The sequence below is a fragment of the Taeniopygia guttata genome, chromosome 1A, assembly GCF_048771995.1.
Source record: "Taeniopygia guttata chromosome 1A, bTaeGut7.mat, whole genome shotgun sequence".
NCBI classification, from domain to species: Eukaryota; Metazoa; Chordata; class Aves; order Passeriformes; family Estrildidae; genus Taeniopygia; species Taeniopygia guttata.
The window spans coordinates 39074978-39094346 of record NC_133025.1 but is presented as its reverse complement, the minus strand read 5'-3'; the positions used below and the strand labels follow the sequence as shown (position 1 = coordinate 39094346).

General features: G+C 38.7%; 1 protein-coding gene and 1 long non-coding RNA gene across 8 annotated transcripts in view; one reads left to right on the top strand and one right to left on the bottom strand.

Annotated features, from left to right (window-relative positions):
- Positions 1 to 314: 314 nt before the first annotated feature.
- On the bottom strand, positions 315 to 8852 carry LOC140682187 (uncharacterized). Its single transcript, XR_012053451.1, has 2 exons — positions 1453 to 8852; positions 315 to 869 (listed from the first exon to the last, which is right to left on the bottom strand). It is a non-coding gene; the product is annotated as an uncharacterized lncRNA (long non-coding RNA).
- Positions 867 to 19369, top strand: part of PPFIA2 (PTPRF interacting protein alpha 2) — a 279612-nt gene continuing 261109 nt past the window's right edge. For all 7 annotated transcript variants that reach the window (XM_012569038.5, XM_072923120.1, XM_072923123.1 and 4 more), the window contains exons 1-2: positions 867 to 1443; positions 8859 to 9109. In XM_012569038.5, the coding sequence (XP_012424492.1) occupies positions 8861 to 9109 (249 nt within the window). In that variant the 5' untranslated portion in view covers positions 867 to 1443; positions 8859 to 8860. The remainder of the gene's footprint in view (positions 1444 to 8858; positions 9110 to 19369) is intronic.

Below are 19369 nucleotides of genomic sequence, written 5' to 3'. Positions count from 1 at the left end.
CCCGCCCGCCTCGGGCCGCCCGTGCCGGCGTTGCCGGGCTGTGCGGGGCGCGCCGGGAGGCGCGGGGCAACCCCGGAGGCGGCGCCGGGGGGTCGGATGCTGCAGCCCCTCCAGCCCCTCCGAGCCGCCCGGGGGCCGCACGGCCGTGGGCAGAGGCAGCGCCGCTGAACATCCAGGTTACGCCCCGGTATCCCCTTTTCATTTTCTTTTTTCTTTTTCTAAGGAGTGGGCGTGAGGGAATTAACGCTGAGCGAGTCGCGAAGCAGCGGCGGCAGCATCTGGGGAGCCGCGTGCGTGAGGCAGAGGAGGCAGACGCGATTACTTCAGAATTTATTTAAGGACTGGTGAAAACCACTGCAGCGGCTCCAGGGGAAGTCCCCGCGCCGAGGAGCGCGCCCAGCCCGGCTCCGCCGCGCCGCTCCCTCCGCCTCCACCCCCGCCCTCCGGCCCCGGCCGGGCTCCGGAGCCGGGCACAGGGCGCCTGCCCGCGCCCGGCGTTCCCCAGTGTCTGATAATAATTACACTCCCGGACTGCTGAGATTATGGCAGGTTTTATCCCCGCTTTCTCACGGGCGGATTTCCGCAGATACGTTTTATTACGCTTCTACGGTTAGAAGAGATGTGGCGCTTGCCTGAGCTCCTTCAATTACAGGATGTAGCAGCGTAGCGCTGCCGCGCCGGTCTCGGTGCCGGTGTCCCCGGGCGATGCGGGCTGGCAGCGGTGCCCGGGGCGAGGCACGTGCCGTGGGTGACCGCCGCCCGGGGCTGCCCCGCTCCGGCTCCGTACGGCTGACAGCGGGCTTTGCACGGTGCCAGCCAGGCGGCGATGTGCCAGCCAGGCAGCGACGAGCCGTGGGCAGCGGATCTCCCTGTAAAGCAGAAAACCGCGTTTGCTTTTTGATCATGCAGGCAGTCGTGCGTGCGCGCGGACTTCAGTCACGCACAGACATAATTAGCCTGAGAGGTATCGAAGAACCAGGGAAGCCAGATACCGCTCAGTTAGATTTAGCAAAAGATAATAAATAAAGATGCTTTCGCCCTGCCCCCTCCCTGTGTGATCGTTTGCCTCCAGCTGCAAGATGCTGTTACTCGAAAGGGGCTGCTGGAGCTTTAAGAGCCGCTCCCCCCTCTCCTGCTCCCGACAATGGTCTGAACCGAGCTCTGCTTCCCAAAGCAAAATTTGTAATATGCCATTTTTCCCATGGATGCTTCTCCTCTTGGCTGCTGACGAAGTGACCGAAGAAAATGTTGAGGTGCCAAGCAGCGAGACTTGCCGGAGGACGGGTGCGGGGGCTTGGGGTTCCTCGGAGCAACGCCTGTGTCACCATTTCTAGGAAGACGGTCCAGGAGTGCTCGGCTGTGTGAGTCCCCGCTCGAAGCCGGTGGAGACTGCGGTTGTTATTGATCAAGTGAAATAGCAGACGCCGAAATAAAAGATACTAGGTACTGAACCTTCTATTTCTGAGTTAGATATTCCTTCCTCAGCCCCGGTATCCTCAGGGGATGGGATGCAAATGCAAAATCTAGCTGTCTGCCTCTTGCTATAGCACTTGTGTGGTATTTAAATGCATTTCTATAATGGGAGTTGGGGGATTTCAGACTAAAAAATGTGAAATCAACTTTTATTTTGGTTGTGGTTAAGGGAGGTAGGAGGTGAGAGGGATGACATAAAGAACAGATAGTTGGAATGAGTCCTTTTTCTAAGGTACTGTGTTGACCACCCCTCCTGTGTGGAAGGAGTGCAGGATGCTTCTGTTAAAGGTGATATCATAGTTTAGTGGAGACTGGCAGGTAAGGAGTTAACTAGGAGGAGGAATATGCATGTAATGCAACTCAGACAATAGGAAGGATTTTCCTTATTGGAATTACACTGTGCTGCCTAAGAGCGATCCTGCTGAGGACATCTGAAGAAACATAATTGCAGTAAGATTTGGTTTTATCAGTCACTGTATCTATTTAATGATTTGGAAAAAACAGCTTGTAAATGCAAAATATCCGGAACGATCCAATGAAATGAGTTTTAAAGCTGATGTCACTGTGGACAGGCTAGAATGTATGGTAGGTAGATTTCTACTTCTTTTTCCTGCAGCAAAATTGCAAGTAACTTGAAATGACTCCTTAAATGTGCCATGCAAATCAAACATCAGAGTAAATAGAAAACAAGCTTTTAAAGCCAGTTATGGATAGAAAGATGAGGGTCTAAAATCAGATTCACATCTGAGGTGGTGGCCTTCAAGGTGAGCAAAATGAATGCTTGTCTAAGAGCCTTTGTGAGGCAGAAGCCAAGTAGCTTTTTGTCTACTTATTCCCAGAGCTTCCCAAGTGAGAGAACTCCATCTGGTAAATAATTTTCAGGCTAAATGAGATTGCAGAGCTGTTTGTTACAATATTCACTTAAATAATTCCAAGACTCTTGGGCAATTGAGATAACAGAAGATGCCAAATAGGGTGGGGTCCAGTGAGAAGAAGGAAGATAACTTTTTCATTTTCCACCTCTGTAGGATACATACCACAGAAATTTCAAGTAGTTTTAGAGAAGGACAGTATTGAGGACACACTTTGATACCCGGTCCACACATGATCATAATCAGAGAGAAGTTAATATAAGAGAGTTGCTATCAATTAATTTGTTAATGGAGTCCCCACCTGAAAAGAATCTTTTTATAACTCTTAACCAAGAATGGCCATATCCTGTGCTCTGTGCTGGAATTTTTGTCCATTCCCCTTAGCGGAATGCTTAAACTGCGCTGCAGAATTCCTAATTGAGCTAATTCGGAGTTCACTCTTGATGGAGACATAATGCAGCTAACACTATTGATTTGCCATGACATTTTTGCATACAGCCTGAAAAATATTAATGTAATGACAGGGAACCACATTCTTTCCCCCTCTAGTAGGACAGATTACTTTAAGCATTTGCTGTTTTTTGTCAGTTGAGTGTTGTGTGTTTAGAGGGGAAACCTGTTCATGGTTTCTGGTAATGTAGTAGGCAGTGGTCACATAGCATCCAGCATGCTCCCTGGTATCACATAACAGGCATTTGTGATTTTTATGCCTTTGTTTGGAGGGAGTAAAATGACAGAAGATTGATGGCTTGTCTATGTTAGTGATTTTTTCAACAGTCTGTACTGATCCAAACCCACTGAATGATAGAATTTCCACGAATTTGGCATTAGATTCCATGCAAATAACTGGAGAAGACACTGAACTAGGAACCAGTTAGCCTGGAAAAGACTTTGTAGTAGATGGTTCAGTACATGATGGACAAGAAAGATAATGTGTTTTGAGAACTTCAGTGTACTGCTTCTCCAGCTGCCATTGTGTATGGCTGTGATGTCTGAGCACTCAGGTCCAGAACTACTACTAAAATAAGAGTCTAGGTTTTGTTTCGAATTAGAAGAGTTATAAAGTTATACATTATCTAAAAGTCTATTTTTAGGGAGTGTTTATGTGCTACATGAATTTCAAGGGAAGCAGGAATTTGCCAGTATCCTGCTCCCCCTTCAGAACCTTTCTCAATGTTTGGGATAGTTGCAGGTGATACACAAGTTCACTATATGTTGCAGTTATTGCAAATTTTGGACGCTGTGGAGGCACCCTGACCAAGGGGATTGTAATATCTGCTCTGTGGCTCAGGATGGATCTAAGGAACAATGATTATATATTAACAGTAAAATGCTGGTGACTTAATGCATCTTTCATTGAGGGATTGCTTTACTTACATTCAGGATACTGGGTAAAGTGATAACCTTTGTACTATAGAAGTACTAAGTTCAGTATCAATGGAGCTTTTTTTTTTCTATTTAAAGAAAGACAAACACATTTGAAAAGTCTTACTTCTGTTGGCTTAGATCAGCCAAGCATAACTTTACTTAAGTTGTATTACTACAGGGCAAGTCAGCCTTTTTCAGGCAAAGAACACAAGCTTTCCTTCTCTTCCTTTGAATGAAGAGGTACATAGTGCACATTCAACTATTAATGTCAGCTCTATAAGTTGAAGAATGTGCCGCTTTGTTTACTCCTTTCTCTTCCGCTTCTTTGCAGCAATCCTGGCTGCATGGGAAGTGTTCCACAGAATGATGTACAGGAGAGCTTATTCAGTTATCATGGACTTCTGTGGTCTTGAAAATATGGGCCAGAGGCGTTTAATCTTAACACTGCTTGTAGTTCTTAACACCCACTGGAAAGAAGCTCCAGCTCCCTCAGTGTTTATCCTTCGCTGCCTGTGTTCCACTCAACACACCTTCAGTTTGGAGTAGATGATATCCAGAGGTTCCTTTCAACCCTGAGTATTCAGTGATTCTGTCATATCTTAATAGAGCAAGGTGGCTGTCCACTCACTAGTGGGTTGCTGTAATTACCTGGCCTGTAACTTTCTCCTGATGACCAGTTGGTCAGTTCAGGTCTTAATTACCTGCTCGCCCTCTACTTCCATTCCTCCCCAACTTATTCTCTGCAGTTTTCTGGGGCAAAAGCTTGCAGTTCTTTGGTGAGCTGCCGTAGCTTGCCAGATGCACGCTTAGGCACCACTGGTATAATCAAATAGGATTTGAGGTATCAAATCTTGGTAAAGAAATCCTTAGCAAAAACCTTCAGTGGGAATTTAGTCAGTCTCTGCAAAGGTGCTTCCTTATGGCTGAGTTTACTCAATTCCACATTCACTCATTCATCATTCCTTTGAAAAGAAGAAAAGTCTGTGTTTTTGGATTCTTGGATTTGTTTGGTGGTTGATTTGTTTGAATCCTATCCCATGTGATTATTTTGTGTGGAACGGACCTTTGGAAGTAGTCTGTGACAACTCCTTGCCCAGTGCCGGGCCAAGTGCAAAATAAGATGAGTCTACTCACTGCAGGTTTGGAAGATTCAGTGTTAACTGTAATTTTCATAAATTTAAGGCAGATATTTATACACTCTAATTTTGTCACATTTAGATTTTGTCACATGATGTGAAATCTATAAGAAATTAATTTGTAACTTAGAGTTGTTACAATGCAATTCAAGGTTTGTTTTAGACTTCAGAGATGGTATTCTAATGCATCATGTACATTGCTAATTGTCTTTGCTTATTCTCCCTTTTTTGTCACTGTCAGCTCTGAATTCTTTTCTGCTAGTAGGACTTGTCAAAGAAATGTAACTGTAATTACCTTGTAGGAGTTGATAGGAATGTATAGATTAGGGGAAGAGATACTATGCTGGGATAACAAATATTTGAACATAGGAGCTAGCATGTGCAGATCAAGTGGAGAGATTAAAATACATGTACAGACTTGAAGATATTTATGCATCTGATTTTTAGTGTGCATTCAGAGTTGAATGAGAAACTAGCAGCCTATTATGCTGTATAAAACCAATTCAAAAGAGTGGAGGGCTGGGAGTCTTCATTCCAATCTTTGATCTTTTGGGGCTGTTCCTGGGCATATGACTATATTCCATCAATCATATGACAAGGTGATAAACACAGTTAGAAAACATGGAATATCCAGATGTCAGTTTATGAATGTGCTTCGTTTATCTAGCAGCTATGGTTTAAAAAACCAAGTTCTCTGAGCCTAGCCAGTTTTTGGAGCAGTAAGAATGGAGAACAAAAAGGAAGCTTAATACCAGTCCTTTATTAATCTTGTTCAGTTCAATTCTGAGTACACTTGATATCTTCAAGTGTAGTAAGAACTAAGTACCTGAAATGAATACCTGCTATGTATGCATGGATCTGTTATATCATTAAGTCCAGGATGCAGCTGTCCTGTGTATATGGAATTTGATTCATGCATATATAGGGAAAGATATCTGAGTTTTTTCAAAAGTAAATTGACAGATCAACTGCAAAAGTATGTGTGGCATGGTAGCTCTGAAGTGTAGTAGAAGTGGGCCTGTCAGTAGCTTTATTTTCAGCCTTTTAGAACTGCAGCATTGGATGTGGCTGTGTCTCTCCTATAAATACAATTGAAAAAGGCATATATTTTTCACAGAAAGAATGATTTATTCTGGTTAATTTATTAGAGAGATCACTTCCAATGTTTAATGATTGAAATTCTTCCTGTCTAAAATATACTTCAGCTTAACACAGATTTATGGTCTGTGATAAATGGGGAAGAGTAGGAAGGTAAAGTGACTCCTTCTAATTTCATTGTATGAAATATTTCAGCTGATTATATTATGAAACCAGACTAGAAATTGTTAGGGTAATAGAGGTTTTTAATCACCAAATTTAGGTTTAAAATTCAAATTATACAGAAGGAAAATCAGAAATGGCCCTCTTTCCCTACTGGAAATTTTTAAAATATAATTCAAGTTACTCAGGATACCACCACATTAGCGATCAGACCAAACTGATCATAGCAATACTATTTTTATTTTATGTTTTAGCATGAATCCCTCAGTTGTTTCTGTTTGCATGTGTTGTCTTGGTTGTCTATGTGCTTCTGGTGTATGTAAACTAAATTCCTTTCAATGATAACTAAGCTGGGAGCTGACTCTTACATTTAAAACTCCTGACTCCTACATTAAAACTCGTGTGTGAACCACATCATCCTGTGGTTAGCCAAAGGTTGACTAATACATGCACACACCATCATGAAATGTCAAGAACTCTTGTAACTCTGTGACATAATTCTCTTCCTATATAAAGATCCAAATGCATATGTGCCCTCCTATTTGTCCTCATCTTCCAGTTTTATACTACTAGACTGTGATTGGTGTGTTTGCTGACACTCCTCTGTTTCTGCGATGTTCTTCCTCTGATTTACCTGCCCTAGCTTTTGTTGCAGTCCCTCATGATAAGCCTTCTTTCCTTTTTCTTTTCTTCATTAAAAAATTCTTCAAATATTCTCAGTATTTTGATTCCTTCCTGCTATCAAGCAGGAAATTCGTAAAAGATGTAATAATGTTCTGGGGAAGTAGCTCTATTCTTCACCGTGTGCTTGGGAACATTGTTAAATGGTGGCTGCCTCAGGACATTGAAAGCATCCCATGTGTTGGCACATGTGACAGTGGTAAATGCCAAGAAAGTTTTAAAAAAGGAAAACAGAACTGGTTTTATAAAGGTAAGAAGACACAGATCATAGTAAATTGAACAGCATGACATACTAGGTCTTTCATGAAAGGCAGTAACAAATTTTTCTTTGGAAGTCCCACAGCAAACCTGCAGTTGCTTGAGGTTTTGTTCCTTGTTTTGTGGCTTGGTGACCCAGGAGCACTCTCAGAAGCCAGGTTTTCTTCAGAGTTGTTTGGGATCCTCATGGACACCCACAAACAGTCTGTGTGAGGTCATGATCCAGGATTCCCATATCTCATGCTTCTTGCTGTTGCAAGAGTCAAAGTATCCCTTTCTGTCGCACCTTACCAGCATTTCTGTCTGGCCCTGGTTATTGACTGCTTTGCTGTGTTTCTCTTCCCTTTCAGGGGTGGGGAGAGAGAGGATGCATGTGGTTCCAATGGAATAATTGCATTGATCTCTGAACTTCCAGAAAGCAATGTACATCACAAGGCTGACTGCAAGAACTGACTGCTGTACCTTTTAAAGATTCTCCTGGGGCTGTGAGCTGTGGGAGAAAACTTCCAAATAGCAGCTGCCTACACCAGGAACTGCCCACCAATTCCCTGCCTTCTCTGCTATCTTAGTCATAGCCCAAGTTTGTTACTTGTGCTGTCAGAACAATGCAGTCCAGGCATTCAAAGTTAGAACAATACCCCCCTGCCTTCCCTAAATGTAGCAGCTGAGAGGGATAAGATGTGACAATAGTGCCATGAGCATTCAACCCATGGGCTCCCTTATTCCCCACAACCACTTATATGTATGGCTTCCCACATCCCCATAATGACTTTAAGAGATTTCCTATCTAGTGTGAATGCAGCGTGCTGAGGTAGCAACAGCTGTCCACAAAGAGCTTTCCTTACCTGCTCTCACACACTCACCAGTATTCCCACAAAATTGTACTACTCTCACTCTGCCACAGCCTGTGTGCAGGGGTAGCAAATGCTGAGTGCAGTGTATTTACATGATGTTATGAGAGGTCCCTGTCTGGCACCCTGTGTCCCAATGTCCCTGTGGACAGTGGACGAAGCAGTCAACATCAGCAAGCTCTCCAAAGATTCCTAAAGCTTCTCCCTGTATATGAAGTGAGGGTTTGAGATTTATGTAAGAAGCTTCATAGCTATAGCATGGGACTAGGTGATGTTATTTGCTCTGCTCAGAACAGATTTAAGAAACAAACAACAGTGATTCTGTTCCTGGTAATTCAGTTTGCACAAGATATCACAGGGATGTAATTAGCAGAGTTTCTAGTTCCTGACCTCTTACTGAACAAGCTAACTGGAGAATAACTTCCCCTGAGGATGGGAATAACTAGATAGAAAAATAGATTAACCTGGCATTGTTAAGGCAGTATGATAATGGTTAGCCTGAGCTGTCCTGTAGAATTGCCTAGAGGAAGACAAAATCTGGCAATTAGTGGCAGCTATTGACATCAATACCAACAATCCAACAATGAAATTAAGTAAGAGAATGGAGAAAAGCAACAATAAGGGAGACTCCAATTGCAGAGGAAGTATTTTCTGTTATTTTAAGAGAGCATTATTTCCAAAACTATTAATTTAAAATATTCTGTAACCCTCCATCTCCTTCCAGCCAGTCTTTTTTAGTTTTGGGAAGCACATTCAAACTCTTTGCTCAGTGGAATTAGTCACTGTATTTAATCCCTCTCTATTGATCATCTGATTAACATTGCACACAAGTTTAAAAGTGGGAACAATACAGTAATCTACTAACTGTGTCCATGTGACAGAGTTTATTCCTCTTATGAAACATCCACAAATGTTTTCACTACTGAAGAGCTGTTCCTTGATTTGTGTTTATTTTAAAGAAATGATGTGTGAAGTGATGCCAACGATAAATGAGGACACCCCGATGAGTCAACGGGGGTCCCAAAGCAGTGGCTCGGACTCGGACTCTCATTTTGAGCAGCTGATGGTGAACATGCTGGATGAAAGGGACCGTCTCCTTGATACCCTTCGGGAGACACAGGAAAGCTTGTCACTTGCACAGCAACGCCTACAGGATGTCATCTACGACAGAGATTCCCTCCAGCGACAGCTGAACTCAGCACTGCCTCAGGTATGTAGCTAATATTCTTTTTTTTTTTGTTTAGGTTCACTAATTTTTTACTTAATACCACCTACTTTAACCCTAATCAGTATGTATTCCTTGAGGTCCAAATTTTGCTCCTCTTGATGTCAGCTGCAGAACTCCTACTGAATTAATAGTACCTGTTTCACCTCTATGGGACCTCTTTTTATATTTAAGAGTAGGAGTAATGCTGTTGACTTGAAGGAGAGCAAGATGAAGGCCTGTAGCTACTGGTTCTTTTGGCTGTTGCTCTAGCAATTACAACAGGTGAGGGATCATTAAAAAAAAATATCTAGTGGTTGAAATAAAACAAAAAGAATGAAGATGTTTTCTAGAGACTTCTATTAAATATCAAACAAAACTAACTAATGTAGTTTAAATAAGGAACTACACAAACCCACAAAAACAACTGATACCCTAAAATTTTAATTAAATTAATTTAAAATATTTATATAAATCTCATTATCTGATGTTACTCTAGTCTTTTTTAGGAACTTCAAAACTGAACAACTTCAGTTAAAATATTAATGGGATATTATATCTCAATATTATATGTCAATATAATGGTTTTTAATATACTAGAACTAAAAGCAAAAAAAGATCTTCAGTGTGCCTATGTGGCTAGAGGATGGAAAGATACCATGATTCAAAGTTCAGGTTTTCTCCATGTTTTTTCCTTTTTGTCTCTCAGCTGTCACTTATTAGGGAATGCGTCCATAAGAGCCTAGGAAGGAATTAGGACAGTGTGTGGTGGAATAAAGAGGTAATAAGGATGAATGAAATGAGTAAGAAAGTTTTTAAGAGTAAAAGAGAAAAAAAAAAAAACCTCTAAAACCCTCTGGAATAGGAAACAGCAGTTGTTCAAGGGCTAACCTGAGTAGGCTTTTGAAATATCTTGTGATAGGACTAAATGAGAGAGAGAGAGACTATAATCATTTGAAGAACAGCATTAGCAACTTGAGCATTAGCTGCAGACAGTAAGAATGCCTGCAGCTGTTTTGGGACAAACAAAGAGTAGCAATGATCTTGATATACTGTAAAATCAAGGTTGGGTTTTTTTCTTTTTTTCTCTTTATTTGTGGGCAGTTCAGCTTCTTTTTACAGGTTTCTCTACATAGAAGAGTGGAAAAGAGTAAGTGAAAGACAACATAAATCCTTTATTCAAAGATTTGCTGCTGAAAATCAAAAGAAGAGAGGATGCTCTCTGTCTGTGAAGTCCCATTCAGTGTGCAGAGGCACTCTCCACTGAGCCCATAGTGAGGTATTTTTGTTAAGCACTAGCAGGTGTCTAAGCCCTAATGTTTCTGTTCTTGCATATGCAGAACTCCTGCTAAAATACTGGAGACTAGTTAAGGAAAATAATACTCAGCATAAATGTCATACAGAGTCTAAAAGAAATAAATTCTAAGGAATTGATCACAATATTATTTTATTTTTTATTTCTTCTAGTAAGAAATAAAGAATAAAACTATACTGTGTTACGTAGTTTTGAATGATAGCTATACATATATGCCTCCTAAAAGCAATTGATTTGTCAGGTGATTGCTTTTGTCTACTATGTACCATTAAGAATGTGTTTCAGGTAGCATTCATCTTTATATCTAAGAGAGGCAGGTTTCTCACATGAGAAACTGTGTGACACATTGCTTACACCTTAAAGCAGAATCAGGTTTTATGTCCATCAGGTGTGTTATCTAGATCTTTGTGTAAGTAATTAAATTCTGTAGAAATCTGTTCTTATAAGTACAGAGACACTGGCTTAGTAATATAACATTCTAGTAATAGAGTCTTTCAAGGATGTGATTTTCATATCACTGCCATACTATTTAGTTTCAATTCTGGACTTGAGATATTCTACAAAGTACTTTTACAGTTTTTTGGTTTATGGTTTTATGAATGGCAAGCTTGCCTTGCTAACTGCCTGTTAAAGCGTTATGACAAAATGTTACCTAGGACTTATTACCTAGTGGAGAGGAAAAATTCTCACTTAGAGTAGACTGACAGGATGGAAGGAGAGTAGTAGTAGTTCATGTATATTGAGATAAGTATTTATTAATTTGAGCATAAGAAGAAGCATGCTAGTGGAATTTTCAGATGACACAAAATTGAGTTGAATTTTTAACTAAGGAAGTATTATAATACACAAGAACAAGAGTAACAGAGGTGGGATGGTAGTGCATGGTACCAGGGTGAGGGCCTTATATCTAGGAGGTAATAAGAAATTAATGACCTTTTAGGTAGCAGTAGTAGAGAGGGATAATATATGGTTTACAATGGTAGTAGGCAGCCAGTGGGAGGTGGATGTTAAAAATGGAAAGTACCATATTGAAATGTGTTATGTAAGAGACTTCTGTTGGAAGTAGGTAAATATTAATGCAGTTAGACCAAGGGGTGGTTTGGACCTTATTTATCTGAGTTTTGGCTCAGTAGTGATTGAGAGTCAACCTCAAATTGGAAGAGATTATGAAAAACACTGCTAGAGGAAAGAGGAAGTAACATTTACTGTCTGAAAAGACTAATTAAAGTTTTCTAATTTCTGGGGGAAATTGACTTGAGAGGGACTATAAGTGATTTCATAGATTTTTCTTGGAGAGACAGGAAGATGGAATAAACAGGTGAAGATGAAAGAAATGTTTTAAGCCAAAAATAATGTTGATGAAGGAACAAATGATTATAGGGTACCATGAATAAAGAGAGATCATTCATCAAAAGAAGGTCTTGAATTACGAAGGAATGGCATCTTTCTTAGACAAAGCCATGGTGAAAACCAAAAACTGTTTTCAAGATGAAGATGGTATGAATATCTTTGCTTAACCTGTGAACTTGACCCAGAACACCCTTCACGTTCTTTATTTCAGATTTTATTGTGGAGATATTCAGAATCTAGTTCACAAGTGATCTTGTTTATTCTTCCCAAAGCTGCCTGTTGACAGTGGAAGCCTCTAAGGAAAGCATGTCTGGGTCTGCACTGCATGATCCCCGACAATAGGAATTTATTGCATTTAGCTCATGACTCTTAAATCCAGGAAAAAAATTCTAAATACATTGAACTACACTGTAATGAAGAAACATAAGATCTAAATACTTAATAGTGTGTTTTTATTTCATTGGAGTAAAATTAGGTCTTTTACTGCAGGATAAGTGTTCTATTAAAAAGGTTAGGAACTCTGACTCCATTTTTGAGTGCTAGAAAGAGGAAAATGTTCAGTTAAAACTTTCTCAAGCAAATTTAGCCATAATCTTCTCTAAGCTAAATAGTCTAGAAAATATCACCTTGATTAGTTACCTTGTAAACAAACTGGAAAAATACAGCATACGTCATTGTAAGACTTCGAACGACACATAGAATCATGATCTGTAAATGTATTCTGGTAAACAATACTGAATGAGTCTTAGTTTTTGGTGTTTTTTTGCTTCTTTTAGCCTTTCAAGAATAAGTTTCAAGGTAGGAAAGATATTTCTATGAAGATGTTAATAACTTATCACTGTCTAGTCAAGTTTATTTAGTTCATTAATAATGTACTTGCTCAGTGATTTACTTAGAAATTATTATTCACCAAATAGTTGAGGTTGGAAGGGACCTCAGGAGGTCATCTTGTCTAGCTTTTCTGCTGCAACAGGGTTACTAAGAACAGGCTGCCCAGGACTGTGTCCAAATGGCTTTTAAATATCTCTGTGGGTAGACTCCACAACCTCTCTGGGCAACCTGTGCCAATGTTCAGTCACCCTTACTGTAAAAAGTAAAAAATTTCCTGATGTTCAGGAGGAACCTTCTGTGTTTCCATTTATGTCCATTGTCTGTTCAATATTACATTACCAGAAAGTCCTGATTTCACTGATCATTTATGGTAGGAGATTTTATTTTTTAGTGGCTGTCTTTTCATTTATTGATAATCAGAATCTGCAGCTATGATAATATAATTTTTAGTACTATTGGCTGTCACAAGTCAACTCACTATTTTCCATATGCTTTAGCATAATTTCCAGGAGAATCTGCTCCATTATCTTGCTGATCACTGAGGTGAAACTGACTGGCCTTCAGGTCCCTAAATCTTCCCTTTTACCCTTCTTAAAAATTAGGGTTACATTTCTGCTCTTCCAGTCAGTGGGAACTTCCCAAGGCTGACACAACTTCTCAAATATGATGCATAATGGCTTAGACACTTCATCTGCCAGTTCCCTCAGGACCTGTGGATGCACCTCATCAGTTGCTATGGACGTGTGCACCTTCAGGTTCCTTAGGTGCCCATAATCTCAAAACAGCTCTTCAGTGAGTGGTTCTGCATTCTCCCTGTCCTTTACCTTCTGCAACTTGGGATGGTGTGGCTGGAGCACAATGTGTAGTTTGCATGTCTTTAAACAGCTTAAATTATATGAGTTGAATTCTTCTATGCATGGGTATAAAACCTCCTGTCTTTAAACAGCTTTTAAAAACTAAAGCAGTCTAGATATGTTATTTTTTGGTAGAGATCATTAAATAATTTGTACTGAGAGAGACTATTGGAACTCTATTTTCTTTCTTTTTTAAAACTTTTTTTGTTTATTACCAGCAAGTTTGAGTATGCTGTGATTCGAGTGAATCTCTCTGGTGGAGATCTAAACACCTAGTTCTAGTTGAGTTTAAATTCTTTTGAATGCTAAAATTTTTTTTTTTCTCTGCAATTGATATTATTTTCAGCCCTGCTTGAAATCTTTCTGGATATAGATGGTAGAATTGTTTGGAGTGTGGAACTGCAATACTAATATAAATCCTTTTATATCCTTTGCTACCCCATAGATTTCAACTAAATTGTAATTGTTAGCTACAATAATTCAGTAATAAAATTGGTAATAGAAATATAGTGGCAATCATTAAGGTTTTATTTGATCTAATAAGATACCACTCATTTAGAAATGCTTACTGGAGGCATGATAGAAGGGAAAATCCAAAGAGGGAAATGTAATGACCTTGTTTTATTGAACCAGTTTATGTAATTTGATCAATGTTAACCTTTAATAGGATTGTGATTAGAGAATTTTGTTGATAGACTAGCAATATAGTGAGCAATTAATTTTTTACTGCCAGAGACAAGAAAGGTATAGGGATACAACAGTAAGTCAGTTGGACCTTATTCTGAGGTTGTGTTTTCTGTTTAGATGTGTGTGCATATAGTACATGGATACAAAATAATGTCATCACACAGATACATGTTTAGATACAAAAATAAAATAGCCTGACAGAAATAAATGCACAGATTTAAACAATAATATTAAAATAGACTTTGTTTATTTAAGATTGGACATTTGCTGTTTAGGTGAAAATAATATCTAGACCCACAGTGTTGTTCTCAAAACAGCTCTTCCTATGATGAAGATGGAATGATGGCTTTTTTCACTCTTTATTTCTTTTTGGCTGTGCTGAAGAACATGAAGTACCAATGGCATCCTGTATATTTGAATGAATAATCAGTACTTTTTCTGAGGTTCTAAAAACATCCTCTTGTGTGAAGGACTTCTGTAAATTCTCCATCTATTTTTTTTAATCTTGCAAGATTATGCATTTTTCTCAAATTCCCAAGGATAATTTAAGAAGAATTCCAAGTAGTGAAATGGAGATCTGAGTGAAATGTGTCTGAGGGGAAAGTTCCAAGATTACTGGGGAAACTCCAGTAATACACTATGTATTCATGTGTAAAAACTAAAGCTTGACACAGTATTTGTTTCTCTCTGTGAATTTCCTCTGTTTTATATCTCATGGGCTGCTAAATATAAGCATGTTAATTTTCAGGTGTTCTGAATCCATGCAATTCCCACTAAAATCAATGCAAGTAGCAAGTATTTGTTACTGCCAAAATCAGTTTGCATTACTAAATAACAGAAATATTTTCTTAAACAAACTGGAATGATGTTTTTTGCAAATTATCTTAGCTATTTGTCTATTAACATTGAGGGGAGCATATTGAGATGTATGCAAAAAATCAGATAGTAACCAAAACTATTAGTTGTAATAGAATAAATATGTAAATACATGTTTTTACAGGTTTTAAATGTATAGAGGGGAGACAGAGCATCAGGAAACCAAAGAAAACTTGGCATTATAAAATTGCAATGGTTTAAGTGCAATGCAGTGCTGAAGTATTAGTTGTGTCCAACCTAACAAATGTTTAGGAAAATTATAAGGTTTTCTTTCCTCAGTAACAGAACATGTAACATAGCAGCACATGGCAGTTCTTTTTTCCATATAAAATTGAATGAAAGTTGTTTTCATCATGTTAAATACCAATTTTAATCTGGTGGATGACTCCTAACTAATATTACCTGATAATAGACAGACTGACAGTACCTGTGGTGTAAGTAAAACAGCGCTTTATCTGGGTCCTCTCTGGACTATCTTTTTTTTTTTTTTTAATTGCCATCATATTCCCAACAGAGCAGGGTTAAAGGTATAATTATACATACAAGTAACAACTCGAGTTCTTTTCAAGTATGAGTTTATTTCCTTGCTGTTGTGAAGTTCTGTGTATTCAGTAGCGTATTGCAAATAATTATAAGCAGGAGATTTTATCTTAAAAGCTTTGGACTTCTTAATAAATACTTGATGACTGAAGAAGACTGGTGTGGCAATCGAGCAGAGGAGTAAAATAGACAAAAACTTAAATATTTAGAGGAGGAGGAACATGTGGTGAATGCCTGAAGCAATCAACAAGACTATGTACTCCCATTTCACTCTGTTATCTGCTTCATAAACATTGATATCAATTATTTTAGTTTGAACTGGGTACATCAACTGCTACATTAACTATTGATGGCTCATTATCTGCATGTTTAGAAAGACACACAAATGAATATGAGGAAAAAATAGAATGGTGCTGGTCAACAGACTAGAGTACAGATGGTTATCTAAGTCTCTATATATTAAGCTGTTGCCATCAAAATGATAGACACTTTAGTTTAAATAACAGCCATAGTCATGAGTTTTTCCCTAGTTTTCATAACAGCTATAGTCATGCCTCTCTGTGTTTAAGGAGTATTTGGACAATGGCTTCAATGATGTGATTTAACTTTGTCAGCTCTGAAGTGGTCAGGCATTAGAAGTAGATGATTATTGTAGGTCCCTTCTAACTGAACTATTATATTCTGTTACACAGTGAAGAAAAGCTAGGAAAAATAGTGCAATTTTATAAAGCTTAAATTTGATAGTTTACTTTTTGCTCATGTCCTTCAAAGTGGATGGTAGAGGCTGACACATCATCCAAGAAGATCTTGAAAAGATATTATCTTCTTTTAAAATTCTCTATTAAAAGCAAAGGAAATGCAGAATATTTAAGAATTAACTTTTAGAATTGTCCTATTCAGGCTATCTTCTATCTTAATAAATAATTTCCCATAATGAGTATTCACTCAAAACCATAACATCATGTTAGGGGCATGGTTTTTTTATTTTAAAAGTAGGGATCATTTAGTTCTTATTGAAGTGTGTAGAGCTTTCCTGTTGACTCTGAAGAAATAGGTTTGTTTTTATTGATGAATATGTATCTTTCATATGATCCCCAGTAATCTGAACTTCTACATATAGAAGTTAAGGGCCAGTAACTTTATTTAGTGGAATGTAACATTTCTGTAGTCTATTCAAGAAAATGTTCCAAATCATCATTTGCTGAGTATATCTTCTTTCCCTTAAGTTTTTTTCCTATTTAGGATCAGATTATAGGCTTTTTTTCTTTTAATTATTGTTGGTGAACTGCATTCTTTACCATGTATGAGTTCTAAAAAAATCCCAATTATACTGTGACAGTTGATTTGTTATGACAGTCAGTCATCTGTCAAAACAGAAAATATTATATAAATCTTGGAGACTTACAGTAAGGTTCTTTGTTGTAGGTTGGTTTATTTGAAATTATGAAGTAACCAAAATTACAGATTTGTTTTTTTCCTGCATTGGATTTTTTCTTTAATGTTACTCTAAGCAGAAGGGAACATAGAGATAAATAAAGGGAAGGAGCAATAAGGAAAAGGATAAGTAGATAAATCATATTTCTGTATCAAAGAGACAGAATTGTCTAAGAAAGGGTAGAGCCAAAGTCAGCCTGCTAGGAAGTAAAGCCCTAGTCCAGAGGGTTAGGAAATTCAGTACGGAGGTTTTTCCACCCATTTCAATCAATGATAGAACTAGTCCTTAGAGAGCAAGTAGTTAAGGAGCAGGTTGAGCAGGGGGACAGAAGGAGACTTAGGAATGCTGTGACTTAGGAATGCTGAACACCAGCCAGCCCATGCCCAGGTGGCCAAGAAGGCCAGTGGCATCCTGGCCTGGATCAGCAATAGTGTGGCCAGCAGGAGCTGGGCAGGGATTGTGTCCCTGTACTTGGCACTGGTGAGGCGACACCTTGAGTCCTGTGTCCAGTTCTGGACCCTTCCCTGCAAGACATTGAGGTGCTGGGGAATGCCCAGGGAAGGGCAACAAGGCTGAGGAAGGGTCTGAAGCACAGGTCCTGTGAGGAGTGGTGAGAGAACTGGGATTGTTTAGCCTGGAGGAGAGGAACCTTAGGGGAGACTTAATTGCTCTGCACAACTGCCTGAAAGGAGGCTGTAGCCAGGTAGGGGTTGGTCACTTCTCCCAGGCCACAGGGACATACAAAAGAAAATGGCCTTAAGCTGAGATGGAGGAGGTACAGGTTGGACCTCAGGAGGAATTTCCTCACTGAAAGCGTGATTAGACATTGGGATGCCCAGTACGATTGTGGAGTCACTGTCCCTGAAGATGTTTAAGAAAAGGCTGGACCTGACATGTTGGGCCATGGTCTAGTCGGCAAGGTGGTGTTTGGTCATAAACTGGATTTGATGATCTCAGGGGTCTTTTCAAACCTTATTGATTCTGTGTTTCTGTGATCAAAAGTGCTCCTGGACATTCTCACTATCAAAATAAGACTCATGAGAGTGTCTGAATATGAAGTGTAAACTTCTGATTTTTGTATTTTTTTTTCCTGTCATAATGATAAACACATTATAAGTATTGAACACTGAGATTACTGCATTAAAAAATAAGATTTTTCATCTCCTGGAGAGAAACCAAAACTGCTTTCTTTAGCACTATGAGTACACATGCTATTTGGGGAAATGTGTATTGGAGATAGAACTTGGGGATTATACACTAAGTTTTTATTTTTCTACTTCCTCTGCTTAATATTATCAGGCTGACATTGGAAATAATGAATATCCAAGACATTAGGCTATGCTGAACACATTTGCAATGTTTTCTTTTCTCAAAGGTCAAGGATTAATATTATCTCATATAATTGGTGCATAAGCCCATTTTTGTATATCTTTGGTCAGAACATGTAAAGACAGTACCTCTGAATTGGTGAACACTAAGTTCATGAATAATTGTCCACATTAAATTAATTCTTCATTAGTAGTAAAATCTTGATATTATAAATATTTAAAGAAAAAGTGGGGTATTGTAAGATAGAGAATTTCTTCTTGTTCAGTAATTGATACATATTCATATCAGATCCAGATGCTCTGCTTGGTTTGCTCTTTTTATCTGCTATAAACTAGCATAAACTTTGTCAGCCAAAACACATTTAAAATTCTAACCCTACATATGTGGAGAGTAAATCTTAAAATCAGTAAACTGACTTTTCCAATTTCGTTATTCTGTTTATTGAATATTCAACTACCTTCAGTAACTAATTTTCCTTTCCATGTAAGTCTACTTAGGCTCTTAGCTGTAATACAAATTTAAAGGTCTTCTGTATTAAGAAAGAAATCTGTATTTATTTTTCTGTAGTCCTAATGATTTTCAGGGTGATCTACTACTATTTCTTGCCACAACTGTGGCATGCTGTTATGAGCATACAGTAAACAATCTAATAGTAACTCACATATATTGTATATATTTCCTACAGAAGCTTAATATTTTGATTGTATGGACAGATCTGAGGAGGTTTTGTTAGTGAAAATTGTCATTTCAAAAAATGCTTTCAAGAAGCAGCAGAGTTTTTCACTAATTAAATGACTGTGCCTTTATAAATTCTCAGATTAAGTCTTCAGAAATAAGACAGTAGTCCATGGGCAGTATTTTCATGCAAAATAGAAACCTCTGCATACTTTCTAAGTATCAGTGAAGATTACTTGGGAACCTGCATCTGAAAGTTGATAACTGGGCTTCCAAACCAGATGGTTACACAAGATCTCAACCTAAATCAGACTTGCAAAGATGTGTACATTTGTCATAAAATTTCTGATTGCATAGCATAATGCAAAAATAAT